The 22116-nt window shown below is 36.2% G+C and overlaps 1 protein-coding gene across 3 annotated transcripts in view; it reads right to left on the bottom strand.

Annotated features, from left to right (window-relative positions):
- Positions 1-22116, bottom strand: part of LOC149087795 (large proline-rich protein bag6) — a 96606-nt gene that overhangs the window by 27812 nt on the left and 46678 nt on the right. For all 3 annotated transcript variants that reach the window (XM_089231709.1, XM_089231710.1, XM_089231711.1), the window contains 4 exons: positions 21514-21820; positions 17790-18106; positions 7335-7434; positions 5570-5706 (listed from right to left, as the gene is read on the bottom strand). In XM_089231709.1, the coding sequence (XP_089087835.1) occupies positions 5570-5706; positions 7335-7434; positions 17790-18106; positions 21514-21820 (861 nt within the window). The remainder of the gene's footprint in view (positions 1-5569; positions 5707-7334; positions 7435-17789; positions 18107-21513; positions 21821-22116) is intronic.

The raw sequence follows: 22116 nt of genomic DNA, 5'->3' as shown, positions 1-22116 counted from the left end.
GGGCATATTATATAGTTTATTAAGAAAGAAAAACACAATATAAATAAATACAGTATTCTACTCAAGGGATCGCTTGATCAGTCCAGAGTATACAAACATAAATTTTTCTGTGGTGGCAAACACTTTCGTATGCTAACAAGTACTAAACAAAATACAAATTTCAAGGAAACATTTATTTTCTGGATATTATGCTGAGGTGAAGTCAAAAAGAAAAGTCATCTTGTCTTCGCCGGGACTCGAACCCAGGCCCTCTTGCATACCGGCAAGCATGCTACCATCTACACCACTGGAGACACGACCTTGCCTTCCTTATTTCACGCAATGTGGCGTGAGGCACTAAAGTAGAGACATTAGTAGCCTCTCTTAACTTCCTGAAGTAAGAGACTTCCTGGTAACTTCCTGGTGTAGATGGTAGCATGCTTGAGGGCCAAATGCACCTTATTGGCACACAGGGCTTGAGTTATGAAGAAAGACTTCATTTTTTGAATATGTTTACATTGGATGAACGCAGGTGTCGAGGAGATATGATCGAAGTGTTCAAAATTTTCAATGGGATGGATCGGATGGACCATGAACTTTTAGTACACCGCCAATCGACTGCTTTTACAAGGGGACACCAGTATCGATTGGTGAGGGACAATGCAAGATTATGGTGTCGCAGGGAATTTTTCTCTAATAGGGTTGTTAATAAATGGAATAGCTTACCCCCGGAGGTAGTAAATTATAACACAATTGACACGTTTAAAAAGAAATATGATAAACTTGTTGGGGTAAATTAAGAAGCTATTCATACTGAGAATAAGACAACTATATATTCTTTATGGGCATTGTATAATATTTTATGTGTATATATTGTTTATAATTTTTATTAATTGCATTTTTAATTGGATTGCTGTATTTTTGAAATATATGACATCCATATTTGTTATGGCATCTTTTTCTCAGCCACCTCATTGGGCATTTTGCCTGCTGTGGTGTATTTGTATAAATTGGAGCAGCGAAATTAACTTACAAGAATATTTTCGTTAACCCCCATCTCTTTTCAAAATAAAACTGAACAGTCAGGATGGTCATTTCAACTTTTCTGGGGGGGGGGGGGGGGGGGGATTGGAGCAAAGAGAATGAAATCAATGTTTATATATATATATATATATATATATACATATATATATATATGTATAGAGGGTGGGCAAAAAGTCAGTAGAAACTTTAAAAATGAACAAAAACCGGAAAAATAACCAAAATAAAAACCCTGTTTGTGGAATTAGCATCGCTAGGTCACTGGAATTTATTTTAAGACAAGGGGAAAAAGACAGCCAATAGGTGGCGCGGGTACGAGCGACTTTGGGAGAAATATGCAAATGATATGGCTATAAGAACTTGCATTCCTAATCCACAAGCAGTTCACCGTTGTAAACTATGTACGTGGACCTGCTGCACTCTGCCGTTGCTGGATTTGTGACTCGTCTGCAATGTGTTTCTTCCCGGTGGTGGTGGTCATGTGGAACACATACACTTGTAATAAACGATTCAGAGGCATTCTGTTCATTTACATATCTTTTCTTTGACTTGTGTATGCCAGTGCCACCTATCGGCTTTTTTAGTTATTTTTCTCTGTCTTAAAAAAAAACCAGTGACCTAGCGATGCTAACCCTGCAAGACGTTTATTATTTTGGTTAATTTCCCTGTTTTTTATGAACTACAGTCGAATCCCATTATAACAAACGCCAAGAGACCGGAGGAATCACTTTGTTAAAACGAAATTTCGTTATAAAGTAATTCCAGGTTACCTAGCATTGTTCGTATGTAAACTTATTTGGAGGATTAGAAAAGTGTTCGCTAAAATGGGATTCGACTGTATTAAAATTTCTGCAGACTTTTTGCCCACCCTATATATACCATTTCTAGTGTATTTTTCAGAGTGGGTTGGAGAAGTGCTTATTTCTGACCTCCCCCCCCCAAATGACAGGCCTGTGCAGTCTTTTGTTATCAAATATCTTTTAATCAGGTTATTTTTTGTTTTTGGACTTTCAGGCTTTTGACACCTTGTTTAAAAGAGTGGCTGTCAAAAAAATTTCACACTACTCTATTTAAGATAACACTTTTTGCTTAGTGAGGGTACTAGCTGCTGCCTGGAACAGCAGCAGTTTATATGGGCTAAAAATTTTCTATAAGTTTTCAATTTTTTTTATACTTTGAAAAAAATTGTTGCAAAATGGGAGAGAATTTCAAAAGAATCAACATGATGTTTGGTGATGCAGCACTCGTTATTTGGCGAGATTAGAGATTTAACACGCTATTTGGCAACATTAGTGATTTAACGCTCGTTATTTGGCAACATTAGTGATTTAACGCTCGTTACTTGGCAACACCGACGATTTATCACTCGTTATTTGGCAAGATTGGTGATTTAACTTTGTTATTTGACAAATTTGCTAATTAGCATTCATAATTCGGCAGACTTGCTCTTTTACTCGTGGAATGAAAATTTTTTCATGAAGCATTGGGATATGACATAATGACGATCGACTATAGTAATTTCTACTGCTTGCAGTGGAGACTTTATTTTTTTTTGAAAACCGAAACTGACTTCCATTTGTGCTTGCTGAAAGACCATTGCAAATCATCTTCAGCTGCACTATCACGGATATTATAAGGGTTTCGTGATGGAAAGCCCGATGAGGGGCCGATAGTTTAAATAAGGGGCCGCAGTTAATCTGATTTTCGGGGACAAAGTTGGGAAAATTTAAAAATTGATTTTAAAAAAATTTGTTACCTTTTCTAATTACACAAACTTTTCTGGACTTCTGGCAACTTTTTCAATGAGAGACCAGATGAATTATCGGTTCGACATGCTTGTCACAGTTAAAAAAACTATCTTGGGGTAAAGTTGCGAAAAGTAAATAAAAATTTAATATTTTTTGATTTAAAATTTTTGTTCAAATGGAAAAAATACCTCTGTAGTGCTTACAAAATGTGAAAAGCACACATGGTTAGCATGCAAGTTTTTATCCCAACACTGTACTTTATGGTGTAATCAAATTATTTTCAAAGATAGACTTCTATTTTTTCAAGGTCACGACATAGCATGACTACAGTACTTAGGAGGGGGTGGTGTTGGAAAGTACAGAGGAATAAAACACGCTCTTCTCAGAAAAAATCGTTTCGTGGCAAGCAGCGTGGGGGTGGGGGTCTCCTAGCCGTCGGGCGAGAACGGGGCCAGAGGTCGGGCTGCCAACGTCCCATATAAATTCCGCTTTACATCCATGTCAGAGATCCAAATAGCTCGTCTAGTTACCTTCTCTTTCCCTCTGGGGGGGAGGTTCCTGTGGTTCGTCGGTGGGGGCCATGTCGAGTCGTCATTGTCAAACTCTATTTTAATTGTGCAATATAATATAAATGTTCAGCAAAGTGTTATATAAATGTGCAATATATTTTACCTCCACGCCGTCGGTGGTTCCTAGGACCATCTCACGGTTTATAATGTCATGAGTTTATACAATGTGCAATAGGCCTAAAAGTTGTGGATCCTGGCCAGATCTCCAATTTGTTATGTTTGGTTGCCAGATTCAATATAATGTTTACAATATTTCCTTTTCTCTCATGAAATTATGTAAATTAGATACAAGATAATGCCGTACCTTCAATGATGTGATTGGTTCTTTCGTGAGGCATTATGGAAATGCTACTATATAAAAGTCAGTTAGGGATATGCTTCACGACTTACGACCGATTCTGCTACTTAATCACTAAGGCATCACGCCCTGTTATGGTGTGAGCTAGATCGTCTCATAAATACAATGAAGTTATAATTGTAGAAGTGTGCCTTGGCACTTAACCCGTCTCATCGCTTGACTTCACGTGAGGTTTCAACGTCGTCGTGATCCAGTGGATTGGTTAGTGGCCAGACCGGCTACCCGTTAACTTTCGCCTCCAGTTCCATGTGCAGCGGCTGAGCTCTGGTCTCAACGAGTGTTTGAAGACACCAAACCCGACTGAAGCTGGTGCCGGGGAGTCTTTGGCTGTGAGGTAGACACCTGGGAGTGTCCATCGGACTATGTGAACTAACACGTGAAAACCTGGACATGGCGGTGAGATCGATCCCTTTTATTGTTTCGTTGTAACATTGAGAGAAAGCCTAACTGTGATAATTGTTGATAAAACGTAACATTAATAGTTGAACATATAATTGAATAAATGTTTATAGTTCAATCAAAACCTTGTCTATTTCATTGTTGTCATCCACTCAATGGTTCCTGGGGGAAAAATATTAAAGAACCGGGAGGTAACGATTACATAATTCGTTACACATGCAAAGTGTAACCAAGGATGATGCACTTTACATATTACAATGGCAAATGTGTTACCATTCACCATTGCTATGTCAATAATGTTGATAGAGCAGAATGGTTGGCAAAAAATATCCTGATGAGATGACAGTCCTGTTATTTACATACAATACCTGGAAATTTATTTTTTTTTCATATCTTACACCCTTCTGGAAAAAATTTCTACATACTCTTTCAACTATATAAACATTATACCATACCGAGCCATTTCATGAAAATTAAGCTATCTCATATCAATAATGATCCTCTCTCGAAGTCATTAATGCGATAGTTATCTTACATTACAGGAATTTATTAGCCAAAGAGAAAGACAATGACAAACAAATTATGAGACTCAATTTTACACAGGGTTTGACAAATCCCAGGCAACATTTGGTCACAGTGACTTAAAAATTTAAATTGGCACCTAATATCTTTTATGTGTTATAACTTAATTGAAATCAAAGGGCATCACAAGATTATCGGAAATTATGTCAGCGGTGTCTGCTAGCGTGTAAAGGGGTCCGTAAGTTCTGGACAAGTAAAAAAGAATACAGTATTTTGGACCTATTCTGTCATGGGGGGGGGGGGGAGAGGGGGAATGCTTGGCATCTAATTTTAACATGTTTTTTTTCCTGATTTGTCAAGCCTCGATTCAACATATTCTATAAAAATAACAGTTGTGGATTTCATGAACATTTTCAAGAAGCAATTTTCCCCTATTAGTTCACCTGACTGGAAAATGTTTTTACCATTTGGTTAGTGCATTAACCTTGTAAAGTTTAGGTCATCAAGAGATGGCCCAGTTAAGAGAGTATGTTTAAAGGCTCTTGAAAAAAGTGAGGAAGAAATCGAGAGCTCTCATCAAAGACAGGAACAAAAAAGACAAGTCTACACGCTTGATGGCAGCACTATACAGAACGAGCATTACACAGTAACACACTTCATGTTAGGTTCACAACATGTACCAATTCGTTAGCAATTCTGCAGAGGGATGTGGATGAGGTAGGTGCATGTGTAGTTCAGTAGCAGTAGTAATCTACACGCTTTAAACGAGTCAAAATTTGGATTTTTTTCGTTCAACCTCATAGATCTCATCGCTTAAAATCAAAGGACTTGGCTTTGTAGTTATATAGAATTTCATTGTTATACCAGTAATTTTAGAAGATAGTAAGAATGAAGAATGAGTATAAAATGATTCAAAGACATAGAAATATAAATACAAAATGATTCAAACTTACATCCCTACTATTTGCACTTGAATTTCTGTTAGCTGGACCAGCTGACTGAGAACGTCGTCTCCCATTGATGGTAGTAGTGGTTGTGAACATAGTGAAACCTGGTACTTCATGACTTGCAGTAGAAGAAGCACTGCTACCTAAAAACAGTTATATCAAAATTTTTATAGAGTAAAGACAGACATGACCGCTGACCGCCCAGAGAGACCATCTTGGGATGGTTTGCACTCTTTCCCAAAGGGATGGACGGTCTCGAAGAGCTTTATGTAGTACAGTAATACCCTGAAGTTACATGACAGGTAGAATTGACAATAAGCACATAAGTCAAGGCGCAACTTTTTAAACAAAATTTTGCATTGATATTAATTGGAACCAATATTTCTGAAAAACACCATTCTTTTAAAAGAAAATTATTACAAACTATAGGTTTTTTTCAACATATACAGTGAGATTTATTTATAACAACTTAAAAAAAACCTGTCATGAAAAACATTGTAAGTGGGAAGATGCTTTAAATTCAAAATCTCTGAGTATTAGTACGAGTTGGGACCACAAAAATAAGTTGTAATTAAGTGGGCAAAAAACAAGTTCTAAGTGGGAACATTATACAAATACAAATACAAATACAACGCCACAACAGGCAAATTGCCCAACGAGGTGGCTGATTTAAGAACATCATGGATCCCCGAGCCATTTTTTGGAGGCCCTACCTACTACTGCTACACCACACATACACCCCGCCCACACACACCCTCCCCCGTGGAACCCCCAATGAATCGGTACATGCGGGAATGTGCGTGTACGTGTAGTGAAACCTGACGTGAAGATTTTTTTTTTGTTTCTCTGTAATGCTTGTTATGTGTAGTGCTGCCATCTGCCACCAGTTTTTCTAACTATGAGTGAAGTGTTATGATTGAATGATTTATCGTTGTAGGACTGTTGCTCTCTGTGGCGTGACTTTTTAACGGGGAGATCGGCTCGCATTTGCGCCTTGAAGTTGGGAACCACAGAAAACCAACTTCAGCCGACCACCACTGTGGGGTTCGAACCCGGATCCTCGCATCGCGAGTCCGTCACAATAACCACTCAACCACCACAGCGGCCATTATCAGCGGGATCAATTGTAATAAAAAAATTACTAAAGAATTTTAAATTACACTAGAATATGTACAAATTAACATCATATGTCGTGCAATATTTGATAACACTTTGGTTCATCGAAAAGGGACTTCTTGGTTGAAGCAGGGTAGTTTTGTTATTGGTTTAGTAAAGAATATTCTATGAGAGTCAAAATTAATTAGTGACCAGGTACTATTACTAAGTGTTAAATAACATCATTTTGAATTCAAACTTAAAAATCAGTTTAGTTTAGCTGCATGTTTTCTGATTGAATTGACAATATATTTTTATACGATTATATATTATCTGAATTAATTTATATTTTATTCTTCAAATAAACACCTTTTTTAAAATTTTGGGGCAGACTGTAATTGCAGAAAAATTACACCACATCTCTTTTTTTTCCAAATTTGTTCAGAATGAAAAGTTGGATATGAATCCTTATTGAATTTCAAGTGTTTTAAACTTTATTGCACCTGTGTCAGGAAATATTTTGACAAGATCTGAGAATGCATCAAACTCGTGCAACTTTGAACTTCCTTTGGTACAGCAGGTGAGTAATCTTACCAACCTGTGCTACCATGGAAAAGTTTGATTTAAAAAAAAAAATTGTGGAAAATCATAAGATTAACATTGATATTAATTTCACCTTGCATTGGTTGATTGAACAAAGAAGAAACAAGTCCACTGATAATATTGTGAAACTGGTCATCCTGACGGCCTTGGGCATTGGGTGTTACTCCAAGGTTCTGGAAGAAATAAATTTTTCCACGATTAATAAAACATCCCGCAAAAAATTTAAAAACCGAAGATCTTCCCAAAACATTGTTTAGAGATAAATCAGCACATCAACAAAAATTGGCCCAATTAATACAAAATTTGATATGTGCTAATATATTTACTTTATTTAAAATAACCCAGAAGGCATGAAATGCACTTACTCTGAAAAAGTAATAACAAATAATAAAAATAGTCAGAAGGGAAAGCACTTCGCATACAAAGCCAAGTCGAAATCCTAGATAGCAGAAGAAAATCTTGCATAGGAGACGCATACAAGTTCTGGTGGCAGACTGTTGCATATTCTCGCCACACAGCATCTGAATCCATAGAAAAAGCAATCTCTTATTGACATTGGTATTCTTATTTGGAAGCGATGCCTCCATAGGTTAACTTGCCTATGATCTTGAAGAAAGGTTCTCTCGATGGTAGATAAACCATTTGGTGGACTAGTTTGTAACACGTTTTTAGATCTGCAGTGTGTAAAAACCCAGAAATTGAAGCATCTCGCAATAAGACCAGCTGCTCATGACAGCTATTCGTTTGGTAAAGGACCTCTGTGGCTTTTCAAGGAGCTTTATGTCCTTAATTTTATAAAGGCTCCATACTTGCGAACAGAACTCCAGAGTCGGGTGAATGTATGCACAAAAAGTATATGACAACTTATGAGCATCACACACGATCAGTAAAATCCAGGAGATGCAGCTCATTGCAAATCCATGCATGTATCCAGTTGCTGTAATGTTTCATGACCTAGTTGATAACATTCAGGATTGGTGCGCCTGCCTAAATGCATTGATCCACTTTTTGATGTTGAAATAAGAAGTTTATACTGACAACTCCACTGGAAAAGTTGTTGGAATGAAATTCTTAGACTCCTATTGTTTTCTACCAAACAGAATAACTTCACATCATCAGCAAATCGGAATAGAGGGATAGGTGACATAGCCTGAGTGATATCGTAAGTGTACAAAGTAAATAATGTATTATGAAATAATATGTATTCAGACGTGCCAACTTTTGGAATCCAGAAATCCGGGGATTCTCCCGAAGGGGGTATCCCCCCCACCGGCAGTCATAGACTTGATCAAAAAAAATTTCGAAAAAAAACAATTCTTTAATAAATTAAGAAAAAGTTCCATTCCTCCCCCCAGGGCAGGTTCCGCATTGTCCCCAAGCAGAATATAAAGTCAATCTTTCCAAGCAGAATATAAAGTCAATCTTTCAATGCAGAATAGAAAGAAATGACATCTACATATACTGTTCATAAAACAAGTGTTTCCTTTCACGGATGCTATCAGTGTATGATAATCTTGGGTATATGAACTCTTAAAAACTTTATAATTAGCTTTATATAGCTTAAAGTTTTATATTTTCTTTCTGAAGACATTTAATCAGAGGAAACAATTTAAAAAACTTTAAAATATAAAGCTGCTGACGAAAAAAATTGTGTTTACTGCACGGCTGTTAATTGAATACAATAACGATTATACAGGAATTTCGGCAACCAAGGTCATGCCCCATGCCCCTCATAAATGATTGTCTATAAACGCTACGTAAACAAAGTCACGTCTTTGCCAGTTACTTAAATGCGGTCACAGAGACTTTTTTACTGCTGCTTGTGTGTGTGTGATGGAAATTACCACAGCTGTCCTCTATGGGTGTTTTCCCTAACTACGACGGCAGTGATTGATGTCACGACAACGTGAAAGTTTGTGTAAAATCTAATTTTCTGCAGCCGGAGAGCGGGAGGAAGGATGAAAAATCCAGAGAGTTGGCAGGTCTGTGTATTATATATAATTTTATATTTTTCATAAAACCTTCACCAAAGTGCTGATGTATAGGCTTGAATCCAAATTGGACAAAGCTCAACCAAAAGAACAGGCAGGATTTTGAAGTGGATTTAGTACAATGGATCACATCCAAACAATCAGGGAACTTATAGACACACATAAGGAATACGAATTACCATTGTGTATGGCCTTCATTGATTTTGAGAAAGCGTTTGACTCTGTCTTCACATCCGCTGTTGTTAAAGCTCTAGATGTAATTGGAGTAGAGAAGACTTACATCAATACCATCAAGAAAATATATGACAAAGCAACTGCAACGATTCGTTTGGATAAAGGAAAAGCAAAAATTAAACTTGGAAAAGGAGTCAGGCAGGGCGATACTATCTCATCAAAACTCTTTACCGCTGTTTTAGTAGAAGTATTCAGAAAACTGGATTGAGATAAAAAAGGAGTTAAAATAAATGGAGAGTTTCTTAATCATTTGCGTTTTGCAGACGACGTTATCAGCAGTAATCCAGACGAACTAGAAGAAATGATACAAGAATTGGCGAAGGCAAGTATTCAGGTGGGCTTGAAAATGAATCTGCAAAAGACTAAAGTTATGTTCAACCCGTTTGCGTTGAAGAGAACAATCTTGCTCAACAACACAGAACCACGTGGTGTTAAACGTCCGAGAAGGCATCCCCACGCAAGATGGATTGACGAGATCAGGAATCAACTGGATAGCTAGAGCATAAGACACAGCAGAATGGAAAAATTTAGAGGAGACCTTCATCCAGCAGTGGATTGAAAATGGTTGTTGATGATTTTTCATAATTTTATATATTCATAATATGTATTATGAAAAAATAATTTCAGAATAATTAGGCATCCTAGGTTATGATCTTGATGTTTATGGGATCTCCAAAAACATTTACTTTGTAGTTATTGATTCACTTAAAAAAATGAATTGACACAATCACAAATGGTGATAAGCTCAGTATAAAATTAGTCCTGGCAGCACATACTGGTTATTGATGTGCGACTACATGCAATATAATTACATTTGTGAATGAAGTTCTTGCTCTTGTAATGATCAAAATAAAGTGAGATAAGTTAAGCTCAGCGTCTCACCAACCTGGGCTACCATGGAAAAGTTTCAATTAAAAAAAAAATAAAATCATAACTGCTGAATTTTACATACCATTGTATCCACTGACTATATGTTCTGCAGGAGGCTTCCACTCAACAAATTAGAAAGAGTAAGATGGGGGAAGTGTCCCCCAGACCACATAATTGTAGCATAATAAAAAAATCCCTAAATTTTTTTTTTGAAAAAGTTGAAGTCACAGCACTATTTCAGTATCCTGTAAGATTGACTTGAACCAAAACATAATGAAGGAAATGACTTGGTAACAAGAATAATTTTAGGCCAAAATAGGGTATTATTAACCACAGGTTAATATTAGACTTTTCTGTCTCTCCTCAAAATATATATTACATTCTTTTTTTTTTTGAGTCTTCCACAGTCCAGTCTGTCAACTCTCTTCGACAATGCACACTTTCAAGACCACTTCTAAAAGCACAGTGCAAAATGTGCAAATTACAAGGTCTGACATAAATAAGTCAAGGGTATTTATCACAATATAAATAAAAAAAAGGATTTGATTAAATTTTAATGCTCAATGCCAGTAATTGTTTTTGACAAATGAAGCACTTTCATGTCTAGCCGTTTACCGAGCATTGTAAATACTGTTTATGATTCTGTATACCCTAAAAATACAGAAGACAATTGAATGTCATTGGGTACCATAAGAATCACCAAACCTAGAATAAATAGGCCTATGTATCCAACTGCTTCACTATGCAAACTGCTGTCTCACCTATATACAGAATGTACATTATAATTTTGAATGGCGTGATGAATGTTACTGTCCAAAACCATGAAGCAGCAACTGGTTTTTAGGAATGTTCTTTTTTATATACAGGGGAACCTACAATATAATTTTTTTTCCACCCAGGCACAGAAGTTTTTAATCATTACTCTACTTGTTGAACCCTCAAACTAAGCAAATGAAAAATTAATAAACCACCAAATGGTCCACCATAACACCCTCCCCAAAATAACTTGTAAAAAACTATGCAATTAATGATTCTGCCAAAGCAGAAATTGTAATCTGCTACATTTTTATTATTTGACATTATATTGACGATTCCTTCCTCAATTAAACTCAATAAGAATTTTGTTGATAGGTTTTGGTAAAAAAAAATTTGGAAAAGTAAGACAAAAACTAGAAAGTAGGAAAACTAGGACGAGTGGAAGCCCTGGTTCAGTGAGGTCACTCAGGGTCGTAACAGATTTTTTTTTTGTTTTGGGGGGGGGGGGGGAAGGAAGAATTAACATAATTTCGCTACCCCCTTCACAGTAACAGTTGATTTTACAGTGGCTTCCCCCAAAATATGACTCCCTTTCAAGTTTGCTGCCCCTGTTACTTCACTCTAATTCCAACCCTGAGGTCACACTCTACTCTCCTGCCTCGCTGAAATGCAGAGGGTCTATGCTGATGTTATGCCTGCGTTTCAAATGTGTTTGTGGTGCATTATAGGATAGATTTACACCACCATTGTTATAGGTTGATTTTTCTCACAGCGTTACTAATGATTTTCATTACCGCTATGGCAAGCGTCAGCCACCAAGGACTGGAACCCAGTTGAGCTCTTGTTACGGAAATAAACATGGGTGCTCACGCATACATTTTTTGATGAAGGCAAGAGAAATGGAGACAAATTAGTAGAATTGAAAATTATTCATGCATTATTAATTCATAAAGTTGTTCATTATAATGATTAATAATTCTCTGAATTATGTTACTTAATTTAGTGCCATGTTTCAGAGACAACATCGTTATTTAAAATGTTATCTAATTACACATACTAATTGGAAAAATTATTCACAATGATATCTCATTATAAAGATACTTGGTAATACTATAAATCGCTCTACAGTGATATTTTTTTTCTCAAATTCGCTCAGAAATGCCCTTATTCTAATGTTAAACTCATCTCAATATGAAGATATTTTACTGGTAAATCTCTCTATTGCGATACATTTTGAAATTGCTACAATATTTTTTTTATATCTCGTTCAAAATTGACGTGAATATATTTTTAAACTTGTCTCTAGATTTTTCTTTTTAATTTGTTTAGTAACATGAATATTTTGTAACACATAATTTTTTATTACTGATAGTGTTAATGTTGTAAGTATTGCTACTTTCTGTGCAGTACACAAAAGTGTAATGCAGTAAACACCCCCCCCCCCACACACACACACACACTACACTACACTGTATACTCTGCGCACTAAGTACAGTACAAAAAATCTTAATAAATTTTATTGATCAACAAATAAATTTTACTAGTTCTTTATTTTATCTTAATATCAAGATGGTAAATATATACGTAAGAATAGGAGAATTTGATGAAATTTTTGCCAGTCATTTTGAAAATTAATTGAGCATTATTGTTCAAATTTAATAATTTAGAAAATTTCCCTGTGCGAGTTTCATGTGTGTGTAAATGACATGAGGGGGCCTGCCAGTTGCAGATGTTACGACGGGAAGTCCCATGGATAGCGGGCGGGAACTCCCTGGGGATTGTCATCGAACTCAGTGAAATTGACTACAATATAAATTGACTATAATTAAATATAAGTTTAAATTATAAATGTTTTTACAAATATAAATTATACATGGAAATGGAATATTTTACGTAGGTGCCTTGGACCACTTTGCGGTCAATAACTTCATGAGATTTTCAGTGTGCAATAGGCCTAGTATTGCAGACCTTGGCCAGGTCCCCAATGTTTACAATTTGTGTGTTGCAAATTTTCTTATGTCAAAAAGTTACGTACTAGCATTTTATTCCATATAAATATGTAAATGAGATATTGTTTGTTAAAAGATTTATGTAAATTTCAGTACCGTGAATCCTGTGTATTGCTTTGTTCATATGATAATGGATGACTAAGAGTTTTTCCGTATATACCAGCAATGTGCTGAGCCAAGATGCCATTGGCATGTTATAACACGTCAAATACCCGCAATTTCGGAAAAGGACGCGCAAAAATTTTGTTCACGCGTCCTCCAGGACGCGTTCTTTCCTAGTTCTAAGAAGACAAAAAAAAGTAGAGAGAAAAACCTCCCCAACTTTTTCTTCTTTTTACCGTGTATGATGATCATGCGACCTTGAAAAACTGGTTTTACTACTTTGTACACTGTACTGTATTGATATACACGCGGGTTGTTGAAGAATAAAGCCGGGTTTTCCTAGGAGCCGGTTTCCTGTGCTGCACACAATGTAATTCGTCTAGCGCAACACGCCGTCCACTCACCGATAAGAAAAGCAGCATGACCATTTTCCTACAGAGCGCAATACGCCTCACGACAGCGATTTACGTCGGGCGTGATTGGCCCGCTGCTTCTGGAGAAGACAAATGCGTTATGAGGCGCGCGTTTTGCAGATGTTCTCTTCACACTCTCTCTCTCTCGTGTTTTCTTTCGTTTCTCTTCAAACCGGAGCATGCAGACGATAGAGTAGCCGATGCCAAGGCCATGTACTATAATATAGCCGCCCTGATCTGATATGCCACGCTATGAGAAAACAAACGCGTAGCGTAATTATGTAATTTGTTTCTGCCGGCGTGAAATGGTCTAATTTGGTTCACGCTGTGCAAAAAACTTATACCTAGGAAAACCCGGCTTAAGATGAGGGATATCTAGTTGCTTCCCTGAATGAGGGGCCGTGTACAGAAGTTTCAAATTTCAGATTTTTTCCCTTCTGGTTATATACGGGAAATTACTGTACTTTTGCGGCTATTGGCCGGTATTCAAAGACAGCGTCTCTATGGCGTAAATTCGTCTTGTTTTTTTTTTAATCGTAAAGGATTGGAATGCCCATTCAAATTGTAAAACCTTCCCGATATCGTGGAAACAAACCAAATCTGTAAAAACTCGACCTTGAATATCCAGTTTGGCCATCTAGCTGCTATGCGGTAGTCACCGTTTCACATAGCGAAAATCCCGGGTGTGTATGCAGAATCGGCTTTCGGAGGGGCACCAGAATCAAATTTTTCACAGATAGTATAAAATAAATTATTTTATTCCAATATATTAATTCTCTACAAAAATATTTTTAATTTTAGATCTCGGGGGGGGGGGGGGAAAGAGAGAGGAGGAAGAGGCCCCTTATAACCTCCCCCAAATTTTGCTTTTGGTGGAAATCAGTGTTTGGAACTTGTGTGAAAAATGTGATTTTCTAAAGATTTCAGATTTTGAGTTCGCTATTCCTTTGGGAAAAACTTCAGGTTGCCACGGCGATCACACAGACCTACAATACAAATATGCATACATTGAACTTCAAATGCAAATCAACACATTCAATATTACCAGTTTGAAGAACAGATGCAGGGTTGCAACTGGGAGGGGAATGCAGGCCTAGTGTCCTGCACTGTGGACTATATAGGGGGCACCAAATTCACCCTTTATAACTGCTTCTTCTACATTACATGGGTGTGCCAAAATGTGTACTTGACCCATTTGTGAAAATATGTAGTTGCAGTGCTAGACAGATGGCACCACCTACTGAACACAAAACATGTGAAATGCTGGGCACACACACATAATCACAATGTTAAGTTTCTCCAACACAAAGCTGACATAGCTTCCATATTCAGGTGTTAAAATATGTGACAGTTAAATGGCGACAGATCAGAATGGTGGACCATCAGGGAAGGAAAATAAAATCATTTTACCAGGAAAACTAAAGTATGAATAGGGAATCAGAAGATAAGTGTCTGAGAGAGAATCTAATTTGCTTCAAATTTGATCAAAAGATATTGAAAATGCTGAGATATTTTTAACGAAATGTAAAATCAATCAGAAGGGAATTTATACATTGATTAATAGTAAATATATAAATGTGTGTCTTCAACTGTTAATTAAAGTGGATCCTGCTTATAACGTTTTTCAAAAACCGTCATAAAAAATGTTATAAATAGGAAACACTTTAAACGGGAAATCTCAATGAGAATTACTTATTGTTAGGGACCACGAAAATAAGTTCCTACATTCTAACTGGGTGAAACATTATAAGCGGGATTAACTGTATATTTGTTTTAGATTTATATATATATATATGTTAATATATATATAATATATATAATGTTAATATATATATAATATATATAATGTTAATATATATATAATATATATAATGTTAATATATATATAATATATATAATATATATATAATGTTAATATATATATATTACATACGCGGAATTCCATACATTAAATTCTCAGTGCTAATGAGCTTCTTTTTACGTTTTTCTTACTAGTAGACAATGAAACTAAATGAACCTTTGGATAGAACATGCTTTTAGAAATGTACTTGATTCACAGAGATACCTTCTTCTCTTACTCAGAATATGACCCACCACTCAGTCTCAACCAAGGTTTAAGCTGGATAAAAAATTCCTTTCGCAAAAAAGCGAAAATGGGGGGGAAAAGGTTTAGCAAAATGCTGCAATGTTAATGTTAATGTAATGATTGATGGTTGGATGTCTCGTTGCGTACCTCCTGTACGCATTTTTGCGAAAGTGGCTGCTACTTTTTTCGCATTCTACGATTTTCTTTCGTATTTTGCAAAAAATGCGACCGTAGCTTAAACCCTGGTCTCAACCAAGAAATATAAGCAGGTGATCAAAGACCTGGGGCATACTGGAAGAAAATTCATAGATATACCAGTGAAATATGGGGGGGGGGGGGTTATTTTTTTTCAAGATAAATTTTTTTTGAGAGGGACCCACTTTCACTCAAAAGGACCCAGATTTTTCAAATAACCTGGGTCCCGGGACCCAGGTAAATTAGAGTCCAGTGGCATCTCTGCTGAGTATAGACACATTTGATTGCATCTTAGTTGATTGCTGAGGCATATCGTCCAGCTTCTCTCCATGCAAAGTGTTGCTCTCCTTCCATTGTCATGAGTTGATGATCCGGTTTCTATCTGTGACGCCGTCGGAGTAGCACCGTTTCTCCTCCCGTCGGTCGCCTCTCTAATTGTCCAGTTGTGTGTATGTGAAAGTACAAGGGGACGCCCTCTCATCAAGGATGGAACATTGCTTTCTCTATGTGTTTGCGTCCTTCCTGGACTTGCTACTGTAGATTCTTGCTGAACTTGTGCCATCGGGAGGTGATTCAGACTCTTGGACTGTTGTTCCATTATAGAAGTTGTGATTGTGAGAACTCTGATAACAAACTCTGAGAACTCTTTGAAGGGTACCCTGTCGGACCGATTTGATGAGAATGTTTCAATAACATTGTGATATTTTCTAATGTTAACGCTTTAAAGAAAAATTTATTTTTTTGTTACATTGTTTAATCCTAAAAGCATTTAACAAGTTTAGAAAATTTATAATGTTAATAAATGATTTAAGTGAAAAAAAAAAACCTCATTATTGCCATCCATTTGAATAAATGTTGGGAAACATGAAAAGTAATCCGGGTATGCAAATGGAATGTCGCACGTGTGCAGCCTACCTTCTCTCTCAACCATTTGACGAAAACAAAAAGGATCCGGATGAGTTTGAAAAAATATATATAGCTTACAAAAATGAGGGAAAACAAACACAAAAATATAATAATAATACCAACGCACATGTTGCAGCACTCCTTAGTAGTGATGATGATTATCAGCAGCAAAGAAAAATTATCTGATAGGTTCATCTCCATTTGGTACCTAATGCTAGCCTCGGCCCAGACAGTTTTTAATAAAACTGGTAACGACAAGCCAATGGGTGGTGAGAAAAATCAAGTTTTTAACTATATTTGTTGAGGTTTGTGTTAGATGGGCCATTGAGAATTTGTGTTAAGTCATCACTAATGACTGTTTGATGTCACTAATGACCTTGTTGTATAACAACTGCAGCGTAATAAACCTCAAGGTTATAAAAGAACCTGGTTTTCTAAATAGTAAGATTATACTCTGGGATTGACTAACTAGATTTTTGAAATTTTGAGTGACATCATTGCATGTTATTGCATTTTACAATTGTTCACACATTCCTTCCAATTTTCATGTTCCCCCCCCCCCCCGAAGCACTGAATCCGACCACTTTTCTGCTTCCTAGCAAATTTTCAAATATTCTGATCAAAACCTCCTATTCAATAATAGTATAGCAACATCTCTTTTTTGCAGACACTGGTCAGACAAAGAAAAAAAAAGGGGGTGACCACATCTGAGGGGTTGTTGTTGAGTTTAAAGAAACATAATTGATTTTTTTATTGTAAAAGAGGGGTGACTGTTAAGAGGGGTTCAACTGTAATTGCAAATTCACCAACTATAATTTACCATTGTTTTATTCATATGGCACAATTTACTAATTTTAAAAATAATAATAATTTAATTACGATAATTTTTTTCCAGGGCGAGTACAAAAGAAAGTTCATTATAGTGCCTGTAATTATAATTTTCAGCATGTTATGAAAGTATCATACCATTCTTGTAGCTTGAGATGAAGACGACGATGATGACGACGAGGTACCAGCATTATGCCTACGACGTAATGAAGTATCCATGGCCCATATTGAATTACAAGGCAAATTGGGATCAAATGAGTCAAAGCCTCCAAAAGGCAGAGGTAAACCAACAGGAGCAAAAGTGTGCAATGGCATGCTAGATAACCCTCGACTGCTAGAACTTGAAAATGATGTTGTAGCAGGAAATGCATGCGAACTGTTGACATTTCTGGCAGTAGATGTAGATGACTGCTGCGACTCGGACTGCGATGGGGTTTGGGTTCTATCAGATTCACCTGCAAAATAAAATTATAGCATAAAGAAACAATTTTAAATTAAATGAATGAACTGAAAAGTAATTATTTTACATGATTTTAAACTATTTAAACAACTAACTCAATTTGAAACAATTAGTTGCAGTGTAATGATTTAAAATTTTCTCTTATACAGCTAAATTACTTCTAGTTGAAGAATCTATACAATCATGTGACATCACAGTTAAACTACTATAATTCTAATTTTTGATACCTCAAGTAATTTTAATCGTCTGTGAAGCTGATATAAAATTTGCTGCCATGCTGAAAAACCGCGAGGGAATACCCATACTTCGTCACATACTAGAAAATTTAAGTCACAGATTCTAGACAATTCTTAAATATCTGAATTCTGAGAGTCAAATTCATTAATTTGAGCTTCGACTGTCCTCTGCATTTTAGTATCCTTTCTGTTTCATGAACCTTGCTGGATTTCGCTATCACGAATCTTGATTTATTTAAAAATGTTAGATACTAAGCATATTCATTTGTCTAGATTAAATGAGATAAATGGAAATATAAGACTGTTTCATTGACGTAAGCAAAAAGGGGGGGGGTTTGGGGTTATAACCGCCCCCCCCAAGCCAAGATTATAGTGTTATTTTGCAGAAAAACATGTAAAAACCCCCCTTGAAAAGGAAAAAAAATTGAACCCCCCCCCCCCCCCCCCCCCCCGAGAAAATTCTGCATACGCCTATGCTATGTTTAATATTCTGTGATCATGTGTGTAAAATTAGAATAAACAGTGAAAAATTACAGAATTGCACTGCAAAACATGATGTTGTAGAACAAAGGGGAAAACCCTATTTCTTCAATCTCTGAACATACAGAAAAATGTGCAAAATACAGTATCTGTACTTTGTATTAGGTTGATAATTAAATTAGATCAATAATTAAATGCTCAATTTTTATTATTAAATTCCTGGTCAACACACATTCGCAACAGTGATAAAGCATTATTTTATTTTGATTTCATTCATTCAGTAATTAATATAAATTGGTGTCTTTTGAATTTTTCTTGCAATTTTCACCGAACCTCAATTTTCCAGCATGCAGGAAATGGACCAGACTCCAACAATCAAAAAGCTGGTGTAGCCCATTTTTTGCAGCATGCTGGCTGAGTATAAAATTCTGTACAGGTGTTTCGTTTTTAAATAATTCATTGGTTCCAACGTTGCAAAATCGTCACGTAAGATGAAATTACGCAAAGTGTGCTGACTTCAACATGAGTAAGATTACATGAGTTTGTCTTACGAGTTGAATGGTGTCACTATCCCGGATGCAACTAGGGTCACTGATTTGGGACTTCTCATTGACGAGCGGCTTAGGTTTTCTGAACATTGTTCAGCGGTGGTCAAAAAAGCAAATAGAATGCTTGGTCTCATTTTCAAAAAGATCTCTTCGCGTTCTCCTAAAGTCATTCTTCCGCTTTTTCGAGGCTTAGTTCGTCCTGGACTGGAGTATGCTGTAAGGTTTTGGAGACCATACCTACAGAGGGACATAGACTTGGTTGAAGGGGTGCAGAGAAGAGCTACGTGTGTCCTTATTGGCACATGGGGCTTGAGTTATGAAGAGAGACTTCATTTTTTGAATATGTTTACATTGGATGAACGCAGGTGTCGAGGAGATATGATCGAAGTGTTCAAAATTTTGAATGGGATGGATAGGATGGACCATGAACTTTTAGTACACCGCCAATCGACTGCTTTTACAAGGGGACACCAGTATCGATTGGTGAGGGACAATGCAAGGCTATGGTGTCGCAGGGAATTTTTCTCTAATAGGATTGTTAATAAATGGAATAGCTTACTCCCAGAAGTAGTCAATTGTAACACAATTGACACGTTTAAAAAGAAATACGATAAACATGTTGGGGTAAATCGAGAAGCTATCCATTCTTAGAATAAGACAACCATAAGTATTCTTTATGGGCATTGTATAATATTTTATCATGTGTATATATTGTTTACAATTTTTGTTAATTGCATTTTCAATTGGGTTGCTATATTTTTTAAATATATGACATCCATATTTTTATGGGTATCTTTTTCTCAGCCACCTCGTTGGGCATTTTGCCTGTTGTGGCGTTTGTATTTGTATAAGATAAAGATAGGTTTTTCTTCAGAAGAGTAAGAAAAATTGAACTCAACTTCCAGCAAAATAAATTTTTTTAGGCAAATTAATTACTCCAAGTTATAAATAAGTCTAGCCAGTTTAGGCTATATGAGTAAATTTATTATGTTTTAATAATACTTTTTACTTCTGTGCTTGCTACTTCCAATTGATTCTGATATAAGTGTGGATGTTTTCTTTCCTGAAGAGCATGGCATAATAGACTTATTACTTTAACACAAGCAGTCAGAATTTAGCTGTCGAGCAGCACTATGAGTTCCTTCATAAAAAACTTTGGAAGCAAAACTAGAGAATTAAGAATATCACTTGCAAATATGAAAATTATAGATTTATTAGGTAAAAAACTATTTAATGTGCAAATCAATACTAAAACAATTTTGGTAAAACTTACTTGCATTAAGCTTATCTATGCATTTTTTGATGATGTGAAGGGTACTGAACTGGAAGAGATGGCTAAAGTTTGGTGAAAAGTGATAAATTTCAATATAAAGATAACACTATTACACCAATACTTTTCCCCTTGGTTTGCAGAATGCATTATTATATTAAGATCTAGCTGTGTTACTATTTGCTTTAAATATCACATTTTTCTGGGTAAGCACCAAATGAGTGAATGTCAGAACTCAGACTTCTTGAACCCAGCTTCATGGCCAAGTTTGGCAACAGCACAGCAATTGAAAAAAAATTGGTTAAATGTAAACGCCATTTTTTTTGTGTTAAACCTTTCTAGAGTAAAATTAAATTTGTGTGTAATTAATGCTTGCTTATATTTCACAAACAAATTTTGGTTAAGGCTTGGTAAATATTCAGAACTGATTTTTGATAATTGAAAATGCAATTTCATTATTCTTTTTTTTTTTCTTCTGGAAAGGCAGTGGCAGCAGGGACGACGACAGATATTGCATCAATATGAGCAGTACAAACCTGAAAAATTGTTTTAAAAACTTAAGCACCTACAGTGAGTAGCCACGAAACCTTACAATTTTCTGTATTATGCAATTAAAACCCACAAACAGGGCCGTCTTAAGAGCATCATGGGGCCCCGGGCCAAGTGGTTTTTCTGAGGCCCTACAAGGTAAATTCTAGAAAATTTCAACCAAATCTCATTTTTGTGAGGCTCCTTTTTCCTTGAGGCCCGGGTGGGCCCATGCGTTAAGACGGCACTGCCCACAAATACTTTCTTAATAATTGCAGTGATACAAACTGTGAACTAAACTACAAAGAAAAAAACTGTTTTTGTTGGAAAAAAAACATACTTGTGGTTGTTGACGTTGCTGTTGGCTCTGCAGCACTTGGTAAATTTTCATCCAAAGGATTATCTAATAATGGAATAGTCTGCCTGTCTAACTGGAACCTCCCAGGTCCCACTTCCATGAAAACAAATGGTGAGCTTTGCCCAAACAAAGGAACAAATGACGGCTCAGTCTGTACACTACTAGAAGTTCCAGTTGATCCAGCACTAGGAGTAACAATTGGCCTTTGTGGACCTACAGAAGCATCAGCAGGAGGGGCAGAGGGAAGAGGTCTCTCTCCTTCAGTGCTTGTTACTGTGTCTGCTTGTAGCTTTGAAAAATTAAAAAATACATGCACATAAATTTGAGGTTTTATTTCACGAATTTACTTCCATGCACGTTAACAAAACTTTGAAACCAATATACACAGTGCAGTCTAATAGCATTAACAAATTTTTTTATTGCCTTTAAGGAAATACATATACAAATATCTATGTAGGAAAAAGTCTAAATTTTTCTCTTGCATTTGTTGGTGAGAATCTCGATAGACATTTGGAAATTTACACGGTTAAACGATATTGCTGAGATGAATTTTGGAAAGGAAATTTGAATGCTTTTGTGGAAAAT

This window comes from Pholcus phalangioides, unplaced genomic scaffold (genome assembly GCF_987345545.1).
Source record: "Pholcus phalangioides strain wild (caught in Gottingen) unplaced genomic scaffold, Ppha-v1.0 ptg000004l_1, whole genome shotgun sequence".
In the NCBI taxonomy this organism is placed as follows: Eukaryota; Metazoa; Arthropoda; class Arachnida; order Araneae; family Pholcidae; genus Pholcus; species Pholcus phalangioides.
Note: the sequence above shows the minus strand (reverse complement) of the source record. Positions and strands in the feature narration are given on the sequence as shown.